Raw genomic sequence first — 21817 nt, 5'->3', positions numbered from 1 at the left:
GGGGCGTGTCTACATTACCAAGAGCTCCCTTGCAAAGATGATAAAAATTAACATTAAATAAGAAGACCCAAATATCTGGAACTGTAAAGCAGATGAAAAATAAATTGAATAATTAGATGAGAAGTGGGAATAAAATAAGAGCAAAAACTGGCCACTTTTCATCTAGTTACAGGTCCTTTTTTAAAAAAAACATTAAAAAAAATATTTTTTTCAAATAATTTTTTCCCAAAACATAAATATCATCATGTAAAAAATGGAATAAAAAACACAGTATATCTGAAATTGCCACGTATTTAACTGTCTTAACTAATAAAATATCAAAATATCCATCCCACATGATGAATGTTGATATTGTTTTCTGACTTTTTACCGCCCACAAAAATGGAATAAAAAGATCAGAAAGTCATAAGGATCCCTACATGGTACCATTTAAAATTTCTGTTCACCCTATAAAATAAATAAGTCCTGATAGAACTTTATCAGCCGAAAAATAAAAAAGTTGGGACTCTTTTTGCAAGTCTTTTTATTTAATTACTAAATGATAATAATGTAATTATGCTGGTCCATTAGAGAAAGCTGCAGTTTTACCACAAAGTTAACTTTGCGAGAATAAAAGTAGAAAAAAGTATGATGGAGTTATTTTTTAGCAATTTATAGGGCATCATTCAAACCTAAAAGTTATGGTTTTTGGAAAGCGAGGAGGAAAAAATGAAAGGGAAAAAAATGGCTGCGTCTCTTAAGAGTTGCTCGATGATTCTTTTTGGGGTTTAGTATAAATCCAACACATAACAACATATTACTCTGTGTATGGTTGAGAGCTTTTCCCAAGTTCCTTCTCTTTGCTCCACATTTATGGTCTCATGCAATGATAGTGTCGTGTAGAGGGAGACAATGATGGCGCCATGATAGAGCTCAATGGACCTCTTCCCCCGTACTGTAGGTGTCTGAAGGAGTTTTATATATGCCAACCCCAACCAAGCGCGGTGCTCTGAATACATAGAGGAGTAATGGTCTACTGGTCGTCATCGAAGGACCAAGAAGAAGGTTACCTTGCTGGCACAATCAAATCCAGCACCCAGGGTGGAGAGTGTCTGGATGACCTCCTTACTGTTGTTGCACTTTACAGCATAGAAGGGCTTCACCCCGGGCAGTTCCTTTTGGAATCGGTAATATTTATCCACCACATCACCCAGGTCAGCGACATAGAAAGCATCATGGTCACCCTGTCGTCGCAGGACAGATGAAACAGCAGATTAGTTATTGTTAAAAAAAAATACAAAGAAATTGATTTGTGTGTTCTAAAGGGGCTGGCCAACTTTTACCCAACTTCTTGACTGCCTCAGTCAAACCTCAACGGTTCATGGCATTGGGTAATTTAGGACAGAACTTATATATATATATATATATATATATATATATATATATATATATATATATATATATATATATATATATATACACTCACTGGCCACTTTATTAGGTACACCTGTCCAACTTCTTGTTAACACTTAATTTCTAATCAGCCAATCACATGGCGGCAACTCAGTGCATTTAGGCATGTAGACATGGTCAAGACAATCTCCTGCAGTTCAAACCGAGCATCAGTATGGGGAAGAAAGGTGATTTGAGTGCCTTTGAACGTGGCATGGTTGTTGGTGCCAGAAGGGCTGGTCTGAGTATTTCAGAAACTGCTGATCTACTGGGATTTTCACGCACAACCATCTCTAGGGTTTACAGAGAATGGTCCGAAAAAGAAAAAAAATCCAGTGAGCGGCAGTTCTGTGGGCGGAAATGCCTTGTTGATGCCAGAGGTCAGAGGAGAATGGGCAGACTGGTTCGAGCTGATAGAAAGGCAACAGTGACTCAAATCGCCACCCGTTACAACCAAGGTAGGCCTAAGAGCATCTCTGAACGCACAGTGCGTCGAACTTTGAGGCAGATGGGCTACAGCAGCAGAAGACCACACCGGGTACCACTCCTTTCAGCTAAGAACAGGAAACTGAGGCTACAATTTGTACAAGCTCATCGAAATTGGACAGTAGAAGATTGGAAAAACGTTGCTTGGTCTGATGAGTCTCGATTTCTGCTGCGACATTCGGATGGTAGGGTCAGAATTTGGCGTAAACAACATGAAAGCATGGATCCATCCTGCCTTGTATGGAGCATCTTTGGGATGTGCAGCCGACAAATCTGCGGCAACTGTGTGATGCCATCATGTCAATATGGACCAAAATCTCTGAGGAATGCTTCCAGCACCTTGTTGAATCTATGCCACGAAGAATTGAGGCAGTTCTGAAGGCAAAAGGGGGTCCAACCCGTTACTAGCATGGTGTACCTAATAAAGTGGCCGGTGAGTGTATATATTAGCTTTTATTTTACTATATTTTTTTCTTTGACCCACTTCATAACTGAATCGTGATCCCAATCAAAAGAATTCATTTTTTTTGTTTTGTTTGGGTGCTAGCAGATACAGCATGGTTGATCTATAAATGGGGTTCACACTCTAACACCTGGAATGGAGATATGCCTTTGAGATAATCTGATTGTCCCATTTTGAAAAAAAATAAAAAAAACCCCCTTAAATTATGAAACTATAATTTACCTCTCCGAACCCACTATTTACTTTTTCCTGGATGAACTCCTGGACAGAAGTTCCCTCTTCCACTATGGTCACACTGCTGAGATGATGAGTTGTTCCATTCAAAGGGCAATCCTTTTCTTCAATATTTTTCCCTACTAGATGTTTTTCTTTACCTGTTTCGTAAAAGGAAATAAATGGGTGTTATGAAAAAAAAAAATCGAATCTGGAGTTTTGTGGCCCAGTGGCCCCTATGTGAGTGGAGTCGTAGTGAGCATGTGCAACCACCACTTGTATAAACAGTGAATGGAGCAAACTCACTATTGCTGCATTCTAACAAGGAACATTGGGCCCCCCATCCTTAAGATAGGTGGTGGGTCCCAGTAGTGAAATTATACATTTATCACCAATATTCTGTGGATAGGTAATATATACTTTGTTTAAAGGACAAACCCTTTAACAGTAAATATAGTATATACAGTATTTTATATACTTACTGACGCCCTGGTTTTCAGCCATTTTTCAACCCTCTGTAGTTTGGAGAAATCTGGTGGTAGATACATGTAGAAATTTGGAAAACACTATAAATAATTTCAATCATTCATCTATATATATATTAAGATATGATTAGTATTAAAGAGTTTCAATCGTTTTTTTTAGCCCTAAAGTTACATGTCGATCGATCGCAGTCGCAGAGGTCATGACCGGGGCAGCATGGCTGAGGGACCTACCAACGAAAGAAGAAACTTCAACTGGATGTGCGTTCTTGGACGCACATTCAGCTGAAGTGTATTACCGCACAGAGACCCGCCATGTCCATGCGCTGCAATACATGTAGAAAAGCCACGGAGACACCATCACGTGTTTCTCAACGCAAGCAATGAATAGCCAGGTCTTTCACCGGGAAGGAACAACCACGGGAAGGGCAGCATCCAATAAAGGAAAGCCACCTATGCCAAAACATGGTATCCATCCACAGACAGCTGTTTCGGGGTATTTGCCCCTCATCAGTGTGGAGTAGGAAACTGGCTATTAGGAGCAGTGCCTGGTGAAAAGACTATAAGCATAAGGATGAATGACCTCGGGGAGATCAAAACATCCAACACCGCAGAGACACCATCACGTGTTTCTCAACGCTGCAATACACACTGCCAGCCAATCAAAAGCCAGCAGCTTACGTTGGCATGAACATGACTGAGGGCACCTGACAATGACATCAGAGGGGGATGCCGGGCGGTAAGGGAGTGGAACTATATACTAGAATAGTGCTCATACATACCAGGATGGGGGATATATACCAGGATAAGGGACATATATACCAAGATGTGGCCCAGAAAAATGGACATACATTATACACTAGGATGGGGCCCAGGATAAGGTACATATATACCAGAATGGGGGATATGTATACCAGAAAGGGGCCAAGATAGGGGACATATATACTAGGATAGGCCCAGGATGGAGGACATATATAACAGGATAAGGGACATATATATAAGGATAAGAGACATATGTACCAGGATGGGCCCCAGAAAAAAGGACATACAGTATACACTCCCAGACAGAAGTTATGTCGCTTATCCATGTTATGTAAATAAAAGCTTATAACCTGACGTTAAATTCATCCATTGGTTGTATAAATTATTCTTTTGAAAGCTGAAACCCTCAGAAATCTGGTTTAGGTTAAGAAAATAAATTGGCATCAATGCAGAAATATTGATCAGTTAATGGACACAGAATGGTCAGATTTTGGCAAGACAAAAGTTTTGTCGCCTGGTCATATAATGCACCCAATCCTAGTTTACATTCTCACCTGTGCTCAGTAAATGATCGGTTAATTAGTGTGTGTGTATAAAAAGAAACCCAGCAACCCAGACTTTCACTTGAACTGCAACTTGAGCTCTGACAACATGCCAAAAATCCACCCTGCGACCAAAGCCTGGATTATCAAGAGGCTGAAGACCAGATCCACTGCAGAGGTGGCTGGCCCCTTTAATGTGTCTCAGCGTCAAGTACAAAGAATTAAAAAAAGATTTGAAGAGACTGGAGATGTGCTTGACAAGCTCAGGTTCGGCAGACCCCACAAGATAATTGCTCAGGAGGAACGTTTGTTGGTTAGAAAATCCAAAGCAAGCCCCTCTTCCACTGCAGCAGAGCTCCAACAGGCCTGGTCACCTCAAGTCCCTGTGTCAACTAGAAAAGTTTGTAGGATTCTGTCTCAAAATAGCCTCCATGGTCAAATCAGTGCCCAGAAGCCAGCACTAAATAAAAGGCAAATAAAAAATCGTGTGGCATTTGCAAATGCCACAGCCTGCTAAACAGATGGACGCTGGAAAAGTGGCAGAAGATGGATTTCTCTGATGAATGTTCAGTAGAATTACACCACAGCCACCGCAAATACTGCAGGAGACCTACTGGAGCCTGTATGGATCCAAAATACACCCAGAAAACAGTTAAATTTGGTGGTGGAAAGATCATGGTCTGGGGTTACATTCAGTATGGGGGTGTGCGAAACATTTGCAAGGTGGAAGGCAATATCAATAGCCTAAAATATCAAGAAGTATTAGCTACCTCTTATATTCCAAATCATAAAAGGGGTCAAATTCTGCAGCAGGATGGTGCTCCATCTCATACATCCATCTCTACAACAAAGTTCCTCCAGGCAAAAAAGATCAAGGTGCGCAAGGACTGGCCAGCCCAGTCACCACACATGAACATCATTGAGCATGTTTGCGGTAGGATGAAAGAGGAAGCTTGGAAGACAAAACCAAAAAATCTAGATGAACTCTGGGAGGCATGTAAGACTGCATTCTGTGCTATTCCTGATGACTTCATTAATAAATTGTATGAATCATTGTTGAACCGCATGGATGCAGTCCTTCAAGCTCATGGAAGTCACACAAAATATTAAATATGACTCTATTAGCACCACAACTTCATTCACCAATGTTATGCCACATATATTTGTATTTTAAGTTAATTATTTGTTTGAATATCACATTACTTTCTGTGGGCGACAAAACTTTTGTCTTGCCAAAATCTGACCATTCTGTGTCCTTTAACTGATCAATATTTCTGCATTGATGCCAATTTATTTTCTTAACCTAAACCACATTTCGGAGGGCTTCAGCTTTCAAAAGAATAATTTATACAACCAATGGATGAATTTAACGTCAGGTTATAAGCTTTTATTTACATAACATGGATAAGCGACATAACTTCTATCAGGGAGTGTATACTAGGATGGAGCCCAGGGAAAGGTACATATATATCAGGATAGGGGACCTTTATACCAGGATAAGGGACATATATATCAGGATAATGGACATATATACCAGGATCGGGCCCAGAAAAATGGGCATACAGTATATATTAGGATGGGACCCCAGGTAAGGGACATATATACCAGGATGGGGGATATACTGTATATATCAGGATGGGGCCAGGATAAGGGACATATATATCAGGATGGGGGACATAAATACTAGGATGGGGGACATATATACCAGGAAGGAGCCCAAGATGGGGAACATTACTATATAATGGGGAGGAGGTGCAAGTTATGTGTCATTGTAGAATTTAGAAAACTTCAAGGACCCATACATCTTACCAACATGTGAAGCGGAGGGGGCCCAGACACAAATCTTGCACTAAGGTCCACTAAATTCTAGTTATGTCACTGGGACTCAGTGCCACAGAAAATACACTGGGAGCAGTAACTGAGACTCTGCACTGGCCTCGGGTATGGTGAGAAAAGCACGATTTGTTTTCCAAAAAGAGGGGTTTGTGAAATTGGAAAATCTCTTTAAAGGTTAGTTAGAAGCAGTAGCGTAGCTACCCGTGGCAGAGGGTGCGGTCACCCAGGGCCCCACGCTCAGAGGGGCCCACCCGGAGCGACAGCTAACCTTAATTGTATCAGCATGCGCAGCTCTGAGGTAGAGCAGGGAGACACAGTCTCCCTGCACTACCACTTAGCCTCTCAGCTACGGCAAGATGATGCCATAGCCAAGGCACCAGCGCATGCACAAGACGTCAGAGTCCCAGTGACGTCATTGCACCTCGTGAATACTCTGACATCCTGTGCATTCGCCGGCCCCAGCTCCCCCTGCCCTAGCCAAGAGGCTGAGTGGTAGTGCAAGGACATCAATGCGCTGGTCAGCCCGGTGAACTAGTTGGGATCCTAAGTTAGGTGAGCATATGATGTTTTTTATTTTACGTAAAACGTTTGGTGTGGGAGGGTGAACGCTCACACATTTTAGGGGCTACTGTGGGGGGGGACTTCAAAGTGTGGGGGCCATTATACAGCATGGGAGCTAATGTGGGGCCCTCATACAGTATCAGGGCTAATGTGGCAGCCACTATATGGTGTGAGAAACAATAAGCGGGCCTTCATACAGTATGGGGGCTAATGTGAGAACCATCATATGGTGTGGGAACTAATGTGGAGGACACTCATGGTATGGGGGTTAATGTGGTGGCTATTATATGGTGTGAAGACTATTGTGGGGGCCCTCATACAGTATGGAGGTTAATGTGGTGGCCATTATATGGTGTGAAGACTATTGTGGGGGGCCCTCATACAGTATGGGGGTTAATGTGGGGCCATTATATGGTGTGAAGACTATTGTGGGGGCCCTCATACAGTATGGAGGTTAATGTGGTGACCATAATACAGTGTCTAACAGGACTTCTGTGAGGGGCATTACATGATATTTAGCGGGAGGACTGAGGATACCATACTACGTATTGGGGAGGTGTGAGCACATTACACTGACTACAAGGAACTGTGGGTCCTCTATACTGTGTATAGGGAACTGCAGGAGCATTATATTGTGTGTAGGGGAGCTGTGGGGCATTATACTCTGTGGGGAAGCTGTATGTGGGGGGACTCGGGGGACATTATTTAATGTTAAGTGGAGACTTAAGCATTTTTGTTATAGGGGTACTCAGAGTATTGTGTCTATCAAACGTGCACATGGGGCATTATTACTTTTTATTGGAAAAATGGGGACAAGGGGGCAATTTTACTATCTAGAAGGCGTACTGGAGAAATTGTCATGTTGGTCTTAGTCAGATGGGAAAAGACGGGAAAAGTGAACAACTCCACCAAAAAGAATGTCCTCTGTAAGTCATCTTCTATAAATGGACTGTAATCTCTTAAATATAATGCAGGACTGGTATCTACCACTATATGTCACCATGTGGCGGTAATATGGAAATATGTCACCATGTGGCCTTTGTATAGAAAATGATATTCTGTAACGGCAGAGTCATCTGCTGAGGTTCCCATATACCCTTTATTAGAGTGCACCACCGTAGTTGTAATTGGGGTTACCTGGTTAGGGGCCACTCAGAGGTGTCGCCCTCCTGAGCTGAACCCCTAGCTAGTTAGAAGGGATATGCTAGTAAGAGTTACTGAAGCTGTAGTGTGTGAGGGGAAGAGAGCAAGAAGAGAGCAAGAATTACTAACCTATTGGTTTGATAGTGGCAGAATGAATTAGATGAAACAGCAAGGGATATCCTTGTACCCCCAAAATGGGGCACAAACAAGGGAAGAGATCGGTTCAGCTAAGAACGTAACTGTCAAGTCCAGGCATAGTAATGAGAAAATTAATTTGCAGGACCCAGGTCAGTATTTCATGGCCACTGGATAGAAACCTTGCAAACTGCCTCCTACCTGCATCATTGCGTCGTGACACATTTATGACAATGTACCCGGCCTAATAATTAGAAGTGGATCCAGGGATGCCTTCAGGTGGGAGGTGGTTTGAAGGGCTTCAGTTTGGCAGTAATGGACCAGGGACCTACAAGTCAATTTTCCCATCTCTGTCGGATACCACTGTCAATGGGAAGGAGCGCCACGACATATCAAACAAGTAGGTCTTAGCAGCTAAGAAATAGCGCCATAGCCAGAACGGTGCATGTGTGTAGCTCAATTAACAGAAAACGAAAAATATTATGTGTGCCAGAAAATGGTGACCAAAATTTTGTACAAATTTGGCGTTGGCATAATCGCAATGACCTGAAGAATCATATTGCCAGATTACTCTTATGATACAATGAAAAATATAAAAATAAAACCTAAAAAAAACAATGACGGATTTGCATTTTTTATCCTCGCTTGGAATTTTCTTCCCATTTTTCACAACCATTATACTGCAAAATGAGTGGGGCAAATAAACAGTACACTTCATCCTGAAAAACACAAGTCCTCATATACTGCAATGTTGACGGAAAAGTAAAAAAGTTATAGCTTTTGGTAGAATTGGAGGAAAAATACAAAAGTTCAGAAACAAAATTTGGCCACGTTATAACGGGAATAAAGTTACTACAGGTAGCTTTATAAAAAAAAAATGAAATAATAGATGGCGAGTAACTTTTTTGAGGCATACCGGTAAACGTTTCTTTATCTCTCCTCTTGTGTCTTGGACTAGTTGGATCTCAGATCGTTAGAGATCCGCGCAGATTAGATTGAGTTGACTTGTCTTCTTTTGTGACATTCCCATTAAAATATTTTACATAGCTATTTTGTTTATATACTGTAAGTGGCGGACACACATAAGGCGTGTTTACACTAGATGAACAATGGGAACAAGCATTTCAAAATGCGCTTTCATCGGTGGAATGATTTTTAAGGCTACTTAAAGGGGACCTGTCATCAGGTCAAAAGTGTCCAATTTTTGCTCTCACTTTATTCCCGCTCATCCCGAGTATGGCATTATCCTTTTTTTATTTAAATCCACCACATGGTTCCAGAGATATGGGACTTTTTATTCAGTGCTACTTTTTATAGTCTTTATCAAAAGGGCATTGCTCCCAGGGTAAGAGTAATACACCCTCCAAGAATCCTACGAGCAACGCCCCCCTTGGTAAAGACTATCAAAACTGACACTAAAAGAAAAGCCGATATGTTATGCTGTGACGGCCTTCGATAAGGAAGGGGGTGCTCAAACTGTCCCTGTAACTGGGACCCTAACTATACCTGTCCCAGGGGTACTTTTGAAGGTAGCGAGGCCCGAGTCTCGGACCTAACTGTGCTCCTGTTAACCCCTGACCTGTCCCCTCCCCCACCACATGAGACCTGGGACAGAAATGTAAGGTAAACAAGACACAAAGACAAAACAGGGAAAGCATCAAATATACAAACCCTCACCAGAGGTAAAGAGGTATATAAGGAAGGATAGGAATGTACCAACCAAATGGGAATAGGACAATTAGGAAAGCATACACCCCAAAACAGCACGCAACAATCTCCAGAAGTGAGAACGATCTACAATTCACCACAGCGTCCCCAAGGAGTTAGGAAGCAAAGCTTTCACTGGCAAGGCAGAGAAGGTCTTACCAGGTTTTATAGGGAGAGGTAATGATCAGATCAGAAGCAGCTGAAAATGGAGATGCAAGTTTCTGACCAGCATATAAAGGGTTGTTAACTTCTTTAGCACCAAAGGAAACTAAATCCATTTAATATGGGACACAAATACACAGGCTAAATGGAAGATCTGCGATTCACAATACATAGTGATCTTCTTACACCAGATCTCTGAGGAGGACATAACACTGTATCTCTGCGTCTGTATGTCGGATTTATAAAACACTAAAAGTGGAATACTCAGGGGAACAGCGGGAATAAAATGAGAGCAAACCTGGACAATTTTGTAAACAAGACCTGAAAACAATATTCTATGTGCACAGAGTGATGTATTACTGTCTGTTCTGTGCACATTGGAAGCATGGTCAACCTGCCTAAACAGGCTATTAAATGACCACCGATTGGCAAGGCAAGCATGTAGAAGATCAGCAGTCGTTTAGCGGCAAAGTTCAACTAACATAAATCCGCCCTTACATGTTTATTGCTAGTACTTACAGGTTTACTTTCGGCTTCTAACGCTCCATGAGAGTCCTCTCACCCTTTCTTGTTTCGTTGTAATGAGAACAGCCCCTCATCTGCCCTCGCTTTATATATTCACCTCATTGATAAGAATGTCACCTCTCCAGTTGGTCATAATAATTTGGTTTTTCGAAATACCAGATCTTGACAAGCGTTTTCTCGTATTTCAGGATTTATTTTTTTTAAACTTGTTTGGTGAGAGATAATTTTACGTCATCTCCACCAAATGTGACATTCTTAAACACATTTCTCTATCCTGCGCTAATAAAGGATATCCATGTCCTTATACATCAGATATATATCAGCATATATGATATATCATGGTCTTCATGTAAGGTACAAGTTTACCCTCATATGTTATTAAAATAGCAAGTCCTAGATTGAAAAGGTAGAGTACGGTGGTGAATCTTCTCAGTAGTTAAAGGAGTTTCCTGAGCTCAAAAGAAATTTCTACAGCCACTCTAATATGCACACTGTCTAGATCCCCCTCTGTTATGGAGGCATTATGAATAAGATAAATCAAATCTGATATCCCATGACCCCTGGCAGCTTCTCCAGTGTGTAGATAAAATAAATTAGGAAACAGAAGACAGTTGATGGTAGGGCAAACTTTGTGTACATCCTCGTTACAAAAGAAGTTCTAATCAATGTGTGACTCCCCAGGATCCTGGTTGTCACAGTGGCATTGCTTTCCTCATGGGGAGAGTGATGTCACGCTTGGAAGCGATGAAGGATTCCTTTTATCAGGTAATCACAATGCTCACAACATGTTCACACTCCAGGCCAGAAGGGGGAGCTCTGAACCTGGTTTTCAGGGGAACTCCCCTATTGATTCTTTCTGGTCTGGAGGAAAGTCAGTCAGACCAAGAGAGAAGGAAGTCTGTCAGATGGGAGAGCAGAGTGACAGACAGCAGACTAGAGCATATTAAACCAAAAATCCCCCATAAATAATATATCAGGGAAAAAGAGGCAATAGCAAAAAAATTAAATTAATTAAAAACATCCTTTTAATAGACAAATTAAAACAAATGTATGAAACAGGGGAATACTCTTAGTACATATGGCTGGGAATAAAAATCCAAACCCAGAAAATATTACAATGATAATTAATATTCCTATTTATCAGTAAACAAAATCATCTACTATGTAGGCAAATAGCCAAATAATGTTCTATAGAATCTTACTACAAGTAATTATAAGGTACATTGCACAAATTCAATTGTAATGGAACATAAGGTCCTATAGTGCCCTAATACCCAGGAGGCACAGTGACACATAGAGCCTGGTTCGTGATAGAGACCCTATAAAAAGGCTCGAGTCACCTGTCATACGGGTTTATGTTCTATCCTATATGGGGGACAGAGAGAACTGTGAGGACCTTATCAGAAGCCATAGGCAGTAAGGGACTACAAAAAAAACCACGCTATGAGGAAGGCTATTAACTCCACCTGGTAAAGGGGTCTCTGGATTCACTTCCAAGCCGGCCGGACCCTGCCTGTACCTGTGATCTGGTGCCCTGGACTGTGGCTGCCTGTAGTCTTCAGTAAACCAGGTAAAGAGACTGCAAACCTGTGTCCTCGTTCTTTACTGCACCATTCACCATCTTCCATCTACACACCGGGAGCCCTGAGGACATACTTCACCTGTGGGAAGTTATACCATCTAGCTGCCATAACATCACCCAAGTGGACCCCTTAAAGCAATGTCGGTCCCTACTGACCGAATACCACAGGAGGTGTCACAAACACAAACTTTATTCAAAACCCCTTTAAGGACATTCCCTTTAACATGGGCGCCCAGGGCCACGGACCGGGTCGCCGCCACCGTGACATCCCCCTGTGAGTACCGGACCCGGTGCCGAGTATCCCCATTGCCCTGGTGGGTGACTCAAATGGAATGAGAGATAATTGCCCCTAAGGCAGATGGTACAGCTCAGCTCCATGTCATAAACTTAGGGCCGGCGTTAAGGGGGACAGGGAAATTGCCCAGGGCTATCACTCTGTCAGTGGTCCCCATTGTTTACAGCAGAAACTACACTGATAATAGCGGTTCTGCATTATCAGTGTACTTTCAGATGTTGAGAATGAACCATAACCTTTGGTGACATCACAGTCATGTGACCATGATGTCACCAAAGATCCTGGACCCTGAGGGAGTTTAGGAAAGCTGAACAGGAGACAGACTGGTAAGTCCTCTATTGTGTGTGAATGTATGTGTGTATGTGCTGCGTACTCATGTGTTTATATGTATGTGCTCAATTTATACGTGTATGTGCTCTGTGAACACATGTGCTTGCATGTATGTGCTCTGTATATACATGTATGTGTTTTGTGTATACATGTACTGTATGTATGTGCTCTGTGTATACATTGTAGAGGTTTGTACTCAGCTGTGGTTGACGTAGGCACAGGAGCGATCTGGCTGCAATGTCCAAGTTTATTCAAAGTTCATAAACCGCTCCAAATGGCAAAACAAAACACAGCCTTTTCGGGCACAAAATGAAAACATAAAGCAAAAAGTCCATACAACATATGCAGCGCCCCAGAGTCCTGGTCGTTGCAGTAATGTCGCTCTGCCACTAAGGGGAGTGATATTACGTCTGATTGCACTAAAGGAGTTTCTCTGACCAGGTAACACTCACACTACACTTCACACTCCGGCCACCAGGGGGGGTGGTTCTATCTAGTAGGCCACTCCTCACACTCTGGTAAAACTGGGGGTTGGACAGGAAGACAGGGAGAGAAGTAGCTGGGAAGAGCTAGTGAGAGGACCTGTCAGGGATGGGATCCTGGCAGACTCCTCAGAGCAGAACAAACCAGTGAACAACGGGAATACAGTAAAGAGGAATTAGGACCAGAAGGAGTCGTGCTGTTAGACCGAGGCAACATCCTTCTGAGGCGCAAACAGTCGGTGGCCGGAACGCCGAGCAAGTAAGAGACTTTAAGTACTACTGCAAACCACGGCCGGACAGCCAATTATAGGTTGGCTGTCCCACTTAACACCTAAGCAGACAACGAAGGCAGCTGTGGGAGAGGGGCGACTCTAGGGTCCCGGAGGAACTCCAGGCCTACCCCGTCATACGGGTGCGTCCTACCATATCATCTGGGGGACGGAGAGAACGAATATCAGAGACAGACAGAAACAGTTGTGAGGACTATCCCGGGAGCTCAGCAGGGAAGGACTACAACACACAGCGCTAGAAGGTAGACACTGATTCCCACCTGTAAAGGGAACTCCTGATGTGCCTTTGGACCGGCCGGTCTCGGACAGCCCTGTTGACAGCGCTCTGGACTGAGGACTCTAAAACCTTCAGTAAAGAGGTAAAGAGACTACAACCTGGTGTCCTCGTTATTTACTGCGACCGGCACTTCACAACTACACCATCATTCACCACTACTCTTTCACCGGACGCCCCTCACTGACCAGCAGGGTCACGGACCGGGTCTAGCCACCGTGACAACCCCAGAGCAGAGACTCAGAGGCCCGGTACCGGGTACCCCTCGGCCCTGCGGTAGCGGGGGCGCCGCAACTTGGCGTCACGAACAGGATCTACTTAAGCCTGAAGAATCGGGTCATGTGTGCCTTGGAACTGTGATTTATTGTGCTTGGACTGTAACTTTTTGCAAAGACTGTGCGTTGCCAATTGCCGCCAAGAGTTCCCGCCACGATTCGCCATTGCCGTGCGTGGAGGGAGGAGCCTCAGTTTCCTGGGCGGAACCAGCCAAAAGGAGCGCGGAACGAGAAAGCGCGGTACAGTGCCAATCCCGGAAGAGGAACTCCGACCTCCAGCAGGTTAGTGGGAGGAAGGGACAGCCATGTCCGATTCGGGAGGAGAAGAGGTGGCGGTCACAGCCGCGGACGCGGGGGCATCTCCGGTCCCCGCAGTGGGCGAAGCCGCGGCCCTGATACCACCACTGGTTGCCGCAGAACCCGCTCCCCCCCTCAGCCAGTCAGACGCTGCCGCTAACACAAAAGCCATAAGGCCCTTCTCTATGCCGTACCTGCCTGGGGCGGCCTGGCTCCCACGATACTCTGGGGAGTCGCATACATTCACTGACTTTAAGGAAGGGCTCTGCAGCCTGCTTGAGTTCTATCCCCTGACAGAGCCTCAGAAGGTTCATATGATAACCGGCCAACTCTTTGGGGCGGCTCTGAGAGAATTGAAGTCCTGGCCCGTCGAGGATAAGGGAACTGCACAGCAGATTTTTGCAAAGCTTAAAGCCACCTTCGATACTCGCACTGCTACAGAAATTAAACTGACTTTCTATGGATGCAAACAGAGACCGCAGGATAGCTTACGGGACTATGCCCTTAATCTCCAGGAGGCGATGCGGGCCATTAAGCAGAGTGACCCCGGCAGCATGCAGGATGAGGATAAACTCCTGAAGGAGCGGTTCATTGAGGGGCTCCTGTGCAGTCACCAGCGGGGCCAATTGCACTTCCTGGCCATGCAAAATCCAGACTTGACTTTTGCGCAATTCAAAGATAAAGCTATCCAGGCATTGCAGGAGCGACAGCCCAGCCGTGCAGCACCGCCCCGGCGTCCCGCTCTCACATACCACCAGGAGGTGGCGTCGGATGCCCCAGTCGCCGCCGAGGCCGACGCCCAGAGCCTAGAGGACGACTCCCCTGCAGGACTTCGCCTCCAGATGCAAGAGCTAACCAAGAGCGTTGCTGCCCTGGTCCGGACAGTGCAGTCCCTACAGGAGGCCCCCAAGGAGAAGATCCAGTTGGCTTCCAGACCAGAGGATGTCCCTTGGATGCGACAGAAGAGGACTCCGCCGACCAAAGGCCGGAACGACGATCACTTCCACCAGGATGGACGACCCATCTGCCGCTGCTGTCACCAGGTGGGCCACCTTGCAAGGTACTGTCCTTTAAACGAGCAACCCCTGGGGCAAAGGGCCAACCCCCAGGAGTAGGACGGTCAGGCCCGCAGCATTGGAGAACCAAGTACATTGGAGGACGACCAGTTCTCCCTGTGGTGGTTGATGGAATCCCCTTGAACGCTTTGCTGGACACCGGCTCTCAGGTGACGACTATACCTTACGTGCTTTATAAACGGTATTGGGAGGACACCGATATTACTCGTGGCCCTGATGATGATTTCACCATAATCGCCAGTAATGGTCAGCCATTGCCACAAGTGGGGTATAAGGAGGTCACCATCAAGGTGGGGCGGGTGGAATTGAAAGCCCAAGGGATTGTGATTGTTGATATTGATCGTCGAGAATGTAATCCCATGATGACTCTTGGTACTAACGTTATAGAAAATTGTCTTGCAGAAGTTATTGTTTTGTTGCAACAGGTGGCAGAAACCGCTGGCCACAGTGAGCAACGTGCCCTGCAGAAGGAAATCAGAGCTTTGATGCAGAGACAGCAGGTAGAGCTGACTGGTGGTGAGATTGGTCGTTTCACTGTGAGTGATTCAAACCCCATCGCGATACCCCCCAGGAGTGAAATGTTAATATGGTGTCGGGCAGCCATAGGCCTCAGGGGAAAGGACTACCAGGCCTTGGTAGAACCCGTATATTCAGACAATAGGCCTACTATTCTGACAGCCCGGGGGGTGGTCGACGTTCGCCAGGGGAGAGTGCCCATACGTGTCCTCAATTGTGGGGAGGAAGAGGTTCACCTCACCAAGTATGCCACGCTCGCCAAATTGTTCACTGTTAATAATAGTGTGATACAGACACCTGAACCCTTGGTCCCGTCAAACGTGGCGGAGGATAACGGTTCTGCAGAGCACTCGAAAGATTGGTGTCGGGAATTGCATGTGGGCACTGACTCTACCCCATCCCATCAAAAACAGGGGGCCTACAGGGTGGTACACGAGTACGAGCAGGTATTCAGCAAACACCCCTTAGATTTTGGGCAGGTGAAAGGGATCCAACATTATATCCCCACGGGAGATCACCGACCCATAAAAGAGAGATATCGCCCTGTACCCCCAGCTCATTACCAGTGTGCCAAGGACATGTTGCGGGAAATGAAGGAGGCTGGGGTGGTGAGAGACAGCTGTAGCCCATGGGCAGCTCCGTTAGTCCTTGTTAAAAAGAAAGATGGTACAATGAGGATGTGTGTTGATTACAGGCAGTTGAATCGCATTACACATAAGGACGCATACCCACTGCCCAGGATAGAGGAGTCTCTGGCTGCCTTAACCCCTTCACCCCCAAGGGTGGTTTGCACGTTAATGACCGGGCCAATTTTTACAATTCTGACCACTGTCTCTTTATGAGGTTATAACTCCGAAACGCTTCAACGGATCTTAGCGATTCTGACATTGTTTTCTCGTGACATATTGTACTTCATGATAGTGGTAAAATTTCTTTGATATCACTTGCGTTTATTTGTGAAAAAAAAGGAAAATTGGCAAAAATTTTGAAAATTTCGCAATTTTCCAAATTTGAATTTTTATTCTGTTAAACCAGAGAGTTATGTGACACAAAATAGTTAATAAATAACATTTCCCACATATCTACTTTACATCAGTGCAATTTTGGAAACAAAATTTTTTTTTTTAGGAAGTTATAAGGGTTAAAATTTGAACAGCAATTTCTCATTTTTACAACAAAATTTACAAAACCATTTTTTTTAGGGACCACCTCACATTTGAAGTCATTTTGAGGGGTCTATATGGCAGAAAATACCAAAAAGTGACACCATTCTGAAAATTGCACCCCTCAAGGTGCTCAAAACCACATTCAAGAAGTTTATTAACCCTTCAGATGTTTCACAGCAGCAGAAGCAACATGGAAGGAAAAAATTAAAATTTTACTTTTTAGTCACAAAAATGATCTTTCAGCAATAATTTTTTTAATTTCCCAAGGGTAAAAAGAGAAAATGGACCTTAAAAGTTGTTGCCAAATTTGTCCTGAGTACGCTGATACCCCACATGTGAGGGAGAACCACTTTTTGGGCGCACGGCAAAGCTCAGAAGGAAAGGAGCGTCGTTTGACATTTTCAAGCTAAAATTGGCTGCAGTTGAAATCGGACGCCATGTCATGTTTGGCCAGCCCCTGATGTGCCTAAACAGTGGAAACCCCCCATAAGTGACCCCATTTTGGAAACTAGACCCCCTAAGGAACTTATCTAGATGTGTCGTGAGCACTTTTATCCCCCAAGTGCTTCACGAAAGTTTATAACGCCCGGGTGTGAAAATAAAAAATCCTATTTTTTCTACAAACATGATCGTTTAGTCCCCAATTGTTTATTTTCTCAAGGGCAGCAGGAGAAATTGGACCCCAAAAGTTGTTGTCCAATTTGTCCTGAGTACGCTGATACCCCATATGTGGGGGGTAACCACTGTTTGGGCGCATGGCAGGGCTCAGAAGGAAAGGAGCGCCCTTTGACATTTTCAAGCTAAAATTGGCTGGAATTGAGATCGGATGCCATGTCGTGTTTGGCGAGCCCCTGATGTGCCTAAACAGTGGAAATCCCCCATAAGTGACCCCATTTTGGAAACTAGACCCCCTAAGGAACTTATCTAGATGTGTCGTGAGCACTTTTATCCCCCAAGTGCTTCACGAAAGTTTATAACGCCCGGGTGTGAAAATAAAAAATCCTATTTTTTCTACAAACATGATCGTTTAGTCCCCAATTGTTTATTTTCTCAAGGGTAGCAGGAGAAATTGGACCCCAAAAGTTGTTGTCCAATTTGTCCTGAGTACGCTGATATCCCATATGTGGGGGGTAACCACTGTTTGGGCGCATGGCAGGGCTCAGAAGGAAAGGAGCGCCCTTTGACATTTTCAAGCTAAAATTGGCTGGAATTGAGATCGGATGCCATGTCGTGTTTGGCGAGCCCCTGATGTGCCTAAACAGTGGAAACCCCCCATAAGTGACCCCATTTTGGAAACTAGACCCCCTAAGGAACTTATCTAGATGTGTCGTGAGCACTTTTATCCCCCAAGTGCTTCACGACAGTTTATAACGCCCGGGCGTGAAAATAAAAAATCCTATTTTTTCCCCACAAAAATGATCTTTCAGTCCCCAATTTTTTATTTTCCCAAGGGTAACAGGAGAAATTGGACCCCAAAGTTGTTGTCCAATTTGTCCTGGGTACGCTGGTACCACATATGTGGGAGAAAACTACTGTTTGGGCACACTTCGGGGCTCGGAAGGGAAGTAGTGACGTTTTGGAATGCAGACTTTGATGGAATTGTCTGCGGGCATCATGTTCCATTTGGTGAGCCCCTGATGTGCCTAAACAGTGGAAACCCCCCATAAGTGACCCCATTTTGGAAACTAGACCCCCTAAGGAACTTATCTAGATGTGTCGTGAGCACTTTTATCCCCCAAGTGCTTCACGAAAGTTTATAACGCCCGGGCGTGAAAATAAAAAATCCTATTTTTTCCCCACAAAAATGATCTTTCAGTCCCCAATTTTTTATTTTCCCAAGGGTAACAAGAGAAATTGGACCCCAAAAGTTGCTGTCCATTTTGTTCTGAGTACGCTGGTACCCCATATGTGGGAAAAAACTGTTTGGGCACTTCGGGACTCAGAAGGGAAGCAGTGACGATTTGGAATGCAGACTTTGATGGACTGGTTCTGAGGGCGTCATGTTCCGTTTGCAGAGCCCCTGATGTGCCTAAACAGTAAAAAAACCCCACAAGTGACATCATTTTGGAACCTAGACCCCCATGGAACTTACTTAGATGTGCCCCCTCTTTGGAACTAATCTACTGGTTCCTAATTAGTAGTGCATGGAGGTGTGGTACAATTTGAAGCAGTCCTTCATACACAGGCCAGGTTTGTCGGGGCAGGTGTCGCATTGATAGATGGTGTCCTTGCGTACTCCTCATTTGTAGCACACTCGGCACCTTTTTTGCGGCTTACCTTTTCTACCAGTTGGCGGGACCACCCCCGGAAAATGCTGACCTGGTACAATACGAGCACCCTCAGTTCCGGAAGTACTGGGGCCCGCTCCTTCCCTCGTGCCAAACATCAGGGCCTTAACCACTACCTCCTGGAACTGAAGGTACATCGTATCGGTGTGGCGTGCACATCGTGACAGCAGGAAAGCGTTAAGCATTGCCATTTGTACGATGTACACGGACAGCTTTTTGTACCACACCTTGGCCTTCCTCAAAGCACTGTACGGTTGGAGGAGTTGATCGGAGAGATCAACGCCCCCCATGTTTTTGTTGTACCCCAGTACACAGTCCGGTTTGCAGACCTGTGTAGAGGTACCCCGTACAGTGCTGAGGGCACTGCCATCACCGTGTATGGTGGTCAACAGAAGGACATCCCTCTTGTCCTTGTACTTGACCACCAGCAGGTGGTCGCTACATTGGGCTTTGCTCTCACCTTTTCTGAGCATCTGCCCAAGTAGCGTCTTCGGGAGGCCTCTCTGATTTTTGCGGACAGTACCGCAGGCTGCGGTACCTCGCGCAGAGAGGGATTTGTAGAGTGGGATGCTGGAATAAAAGTTATCGGTGTAGAGGTGATAACCTTTATCCAGCAGTGGGTGCACCAAATCCCACACTATTTTCCCACTCACTCCCAAGACAGGGGGACACTCAGGCGGTTCAATCCTGCTGTCCTTCCCTTCGTAAACTCTAAAGCTGTGGGTGTACCCTGAGGTACTCTCACACAGCTTGTAGAGTTTGATTCCGTACCTGGCCCTTTTGCTGGGCAGGTATTGACGGAATCTGAGCCGCCCCTTAAAATGAACCAAGGACTCATCCACACAGATGTCCCTTTTGGGCACGTACACTTCAGCAAACTTTTTGCTGAAGTGTTCGATGACCGGCCGAACTTTGAACAGACGGTCAAAATTGGGGTCATCTCGTGCGGAACACTGTGCATTATCGGAATAATGCAGGAATTTGTGGATGGCCTCAAAACGCGTCCGAGCCATGACCATTCAGAACACTGGAGTGTTATATAAAATATCCACACTCCAATATTGCCGAAGGTCTGGCTTCTTCACGATCCCCATGTGGAGGACCAGGCCCCAAAACTGCATCATTTCTACTGCGTCTACAGGAGACCAGTTAGAAAATGATGAACTGGGGTTTTGCTCCAAAAATGAGGTTAATAAAATCCTCAGAGAAAAAGACTTTGAAAAAGTCTATTTCTGTGAGGCCGGTGGTGTCAAACCTGATTCCTGATTCTGCCACAAAATCAGGAATCAGTGGCTCGTAATTTTCGGGGGGCGAGGTCCATATGGGGTCCGAAGAAGGGCGCGCTGGTTCATCTTCAGGAGTGGGTGCTGCGTCATCTTCTCTCCTGGGGCGTCTGCGAGGCGGTTCCGCAGGACCCGAGGAGGAAGATGAGGAGGAGGAGGAGGAAGAGGATGAAGAATCTGAAGAGTAAAGGAATGTGGGATCCTCTCCCTCGCTATCAGTGTCGGAGGCAAGAAAAGAATATGCCTCCTCTGCTGAATAGCGCTGCTGGGACGAACGGGACATTTTTTGTGTGAGTATGGTGCTTGGGTGCAATTTATTGGAACTACAGGTCCTTCTCAAAAAATTAGCATATAGTGTTAAATTTCATTATTTACCATAATGTAATGATTACAATTAAACTTTCATATATTATAGATTCATTATCCACCAACTGAAATTTGTCATGTCTTTTATTGTTTTAATACTGATGATTTTGGCCTACAACTCCTGATAACCCAAAAAAACTGTCTCAATAAATTAGCATATTTCACCCGTCCAATCAAATAAAAGTGTTTTTTAATAACAAACAAAAAAACCATCAAATAATAATGTTCAGTTATGCACTCAATACTTGGTCGGGAATCCTTTGGCAGAAATGACTGCTTCAATGCGGCGTGGCATGGAGGCAATCAGCCTGTGACACTGCTGAGATGTTATGGAGGCCCAGGATGCTTCAATAGCGGCCTTAAGCTCATCCAGAGTGTTGGGTCTTACGTCTGTCAACTTTCTCTTCACAATATCCCACAGATTCTCTATGGGGTTCAGGTCAGGAGAGTTGGCAGGCCAATTGAGCACAGTAATACCATGGTCAGTAAACCATTTACCAGTGGTTTTGGCACTGTGAGCAGGTGCCAGGTCGTGCTGAAAAATGAAATCTTCATCTCCATAAAGCATTTCAGCCGATGGAAGCATGAAGTGCTCCAAAATCTCCTGATAGCTAGCTGCATTGACCCTGCCCTTGATGAAACACAGTGGACCAACACCAGCAGCTGACATGGCACCCCACACCATCACTGACTGTGGGTACTTGACACTGGACTTCAGGCATTTTGGCATTTCCTTCTCCCCAGTCTTCCTCCAGACTCTGGCACCTTGATTTCCGAATGACATGCAAAATTTGCTTTCATCAGAAAAAAGTACTTGGGACCACTTAGCAACAGTCCAGTGCTGCTTCT

At 44.8% G+C, this 21817-nt stretch overlaps 1 protein-coding gene across 2 annotated transcripts in view; it reads right to left on the bottom strand.

The window, feature by feature from the left end:
- The window catches only part of LOC143804636 (ornithine decarboxylase-like), an 82738-nt gene that overhangs the window by 36313 nt on the left and 24608 nt on the right, over positions 1-21817 (bottom strand). Inside the window, exons 1-4 of one of the 2 annotated variants that reach the window (XM_077282916.1) lie at positions 10443-10522; positions 3076-3125; positions 2603-2754; positions 1050-1223 (exon numbers count right to left, since the gene is read on the bottom strand). In XM_077282916.1, coding sequence (XP_077139031.1) covers positions 1050-1223; positions 2603-2754; positions 3076-3097 — 348 coding nt within the window. In that variant the 5' untranslated portion in view covers positions 3098-3125; positions 10443-10522. Of the gene's footprint in view, positions 1-1049; positions 1224-2602; positions 2755-3075; positions 3126-10442; positions 10523-21817 lie in introns of those variants that run through there. The other variant, XM_077282925.1, reaches the window with a different exon arrangement.

This window comes from Ranitomeya variabilis, chromosome 1 (genome assembly GCF_051348905.1).
Source record: "Ranitomeya variabilis isolate aRanVar5 chromosome 1, aRanVar5.hap1, whole genome shotgun sequence".
NCBI lineage: Eukaryota > Metazoa > Chordata > Amphibia > Anura > Dendrobatidae > Ranitomeya > Ranitomeya variabilis.
This window is presented reverse-complemented; position numbering and strand designations above follow the sequence as displayed.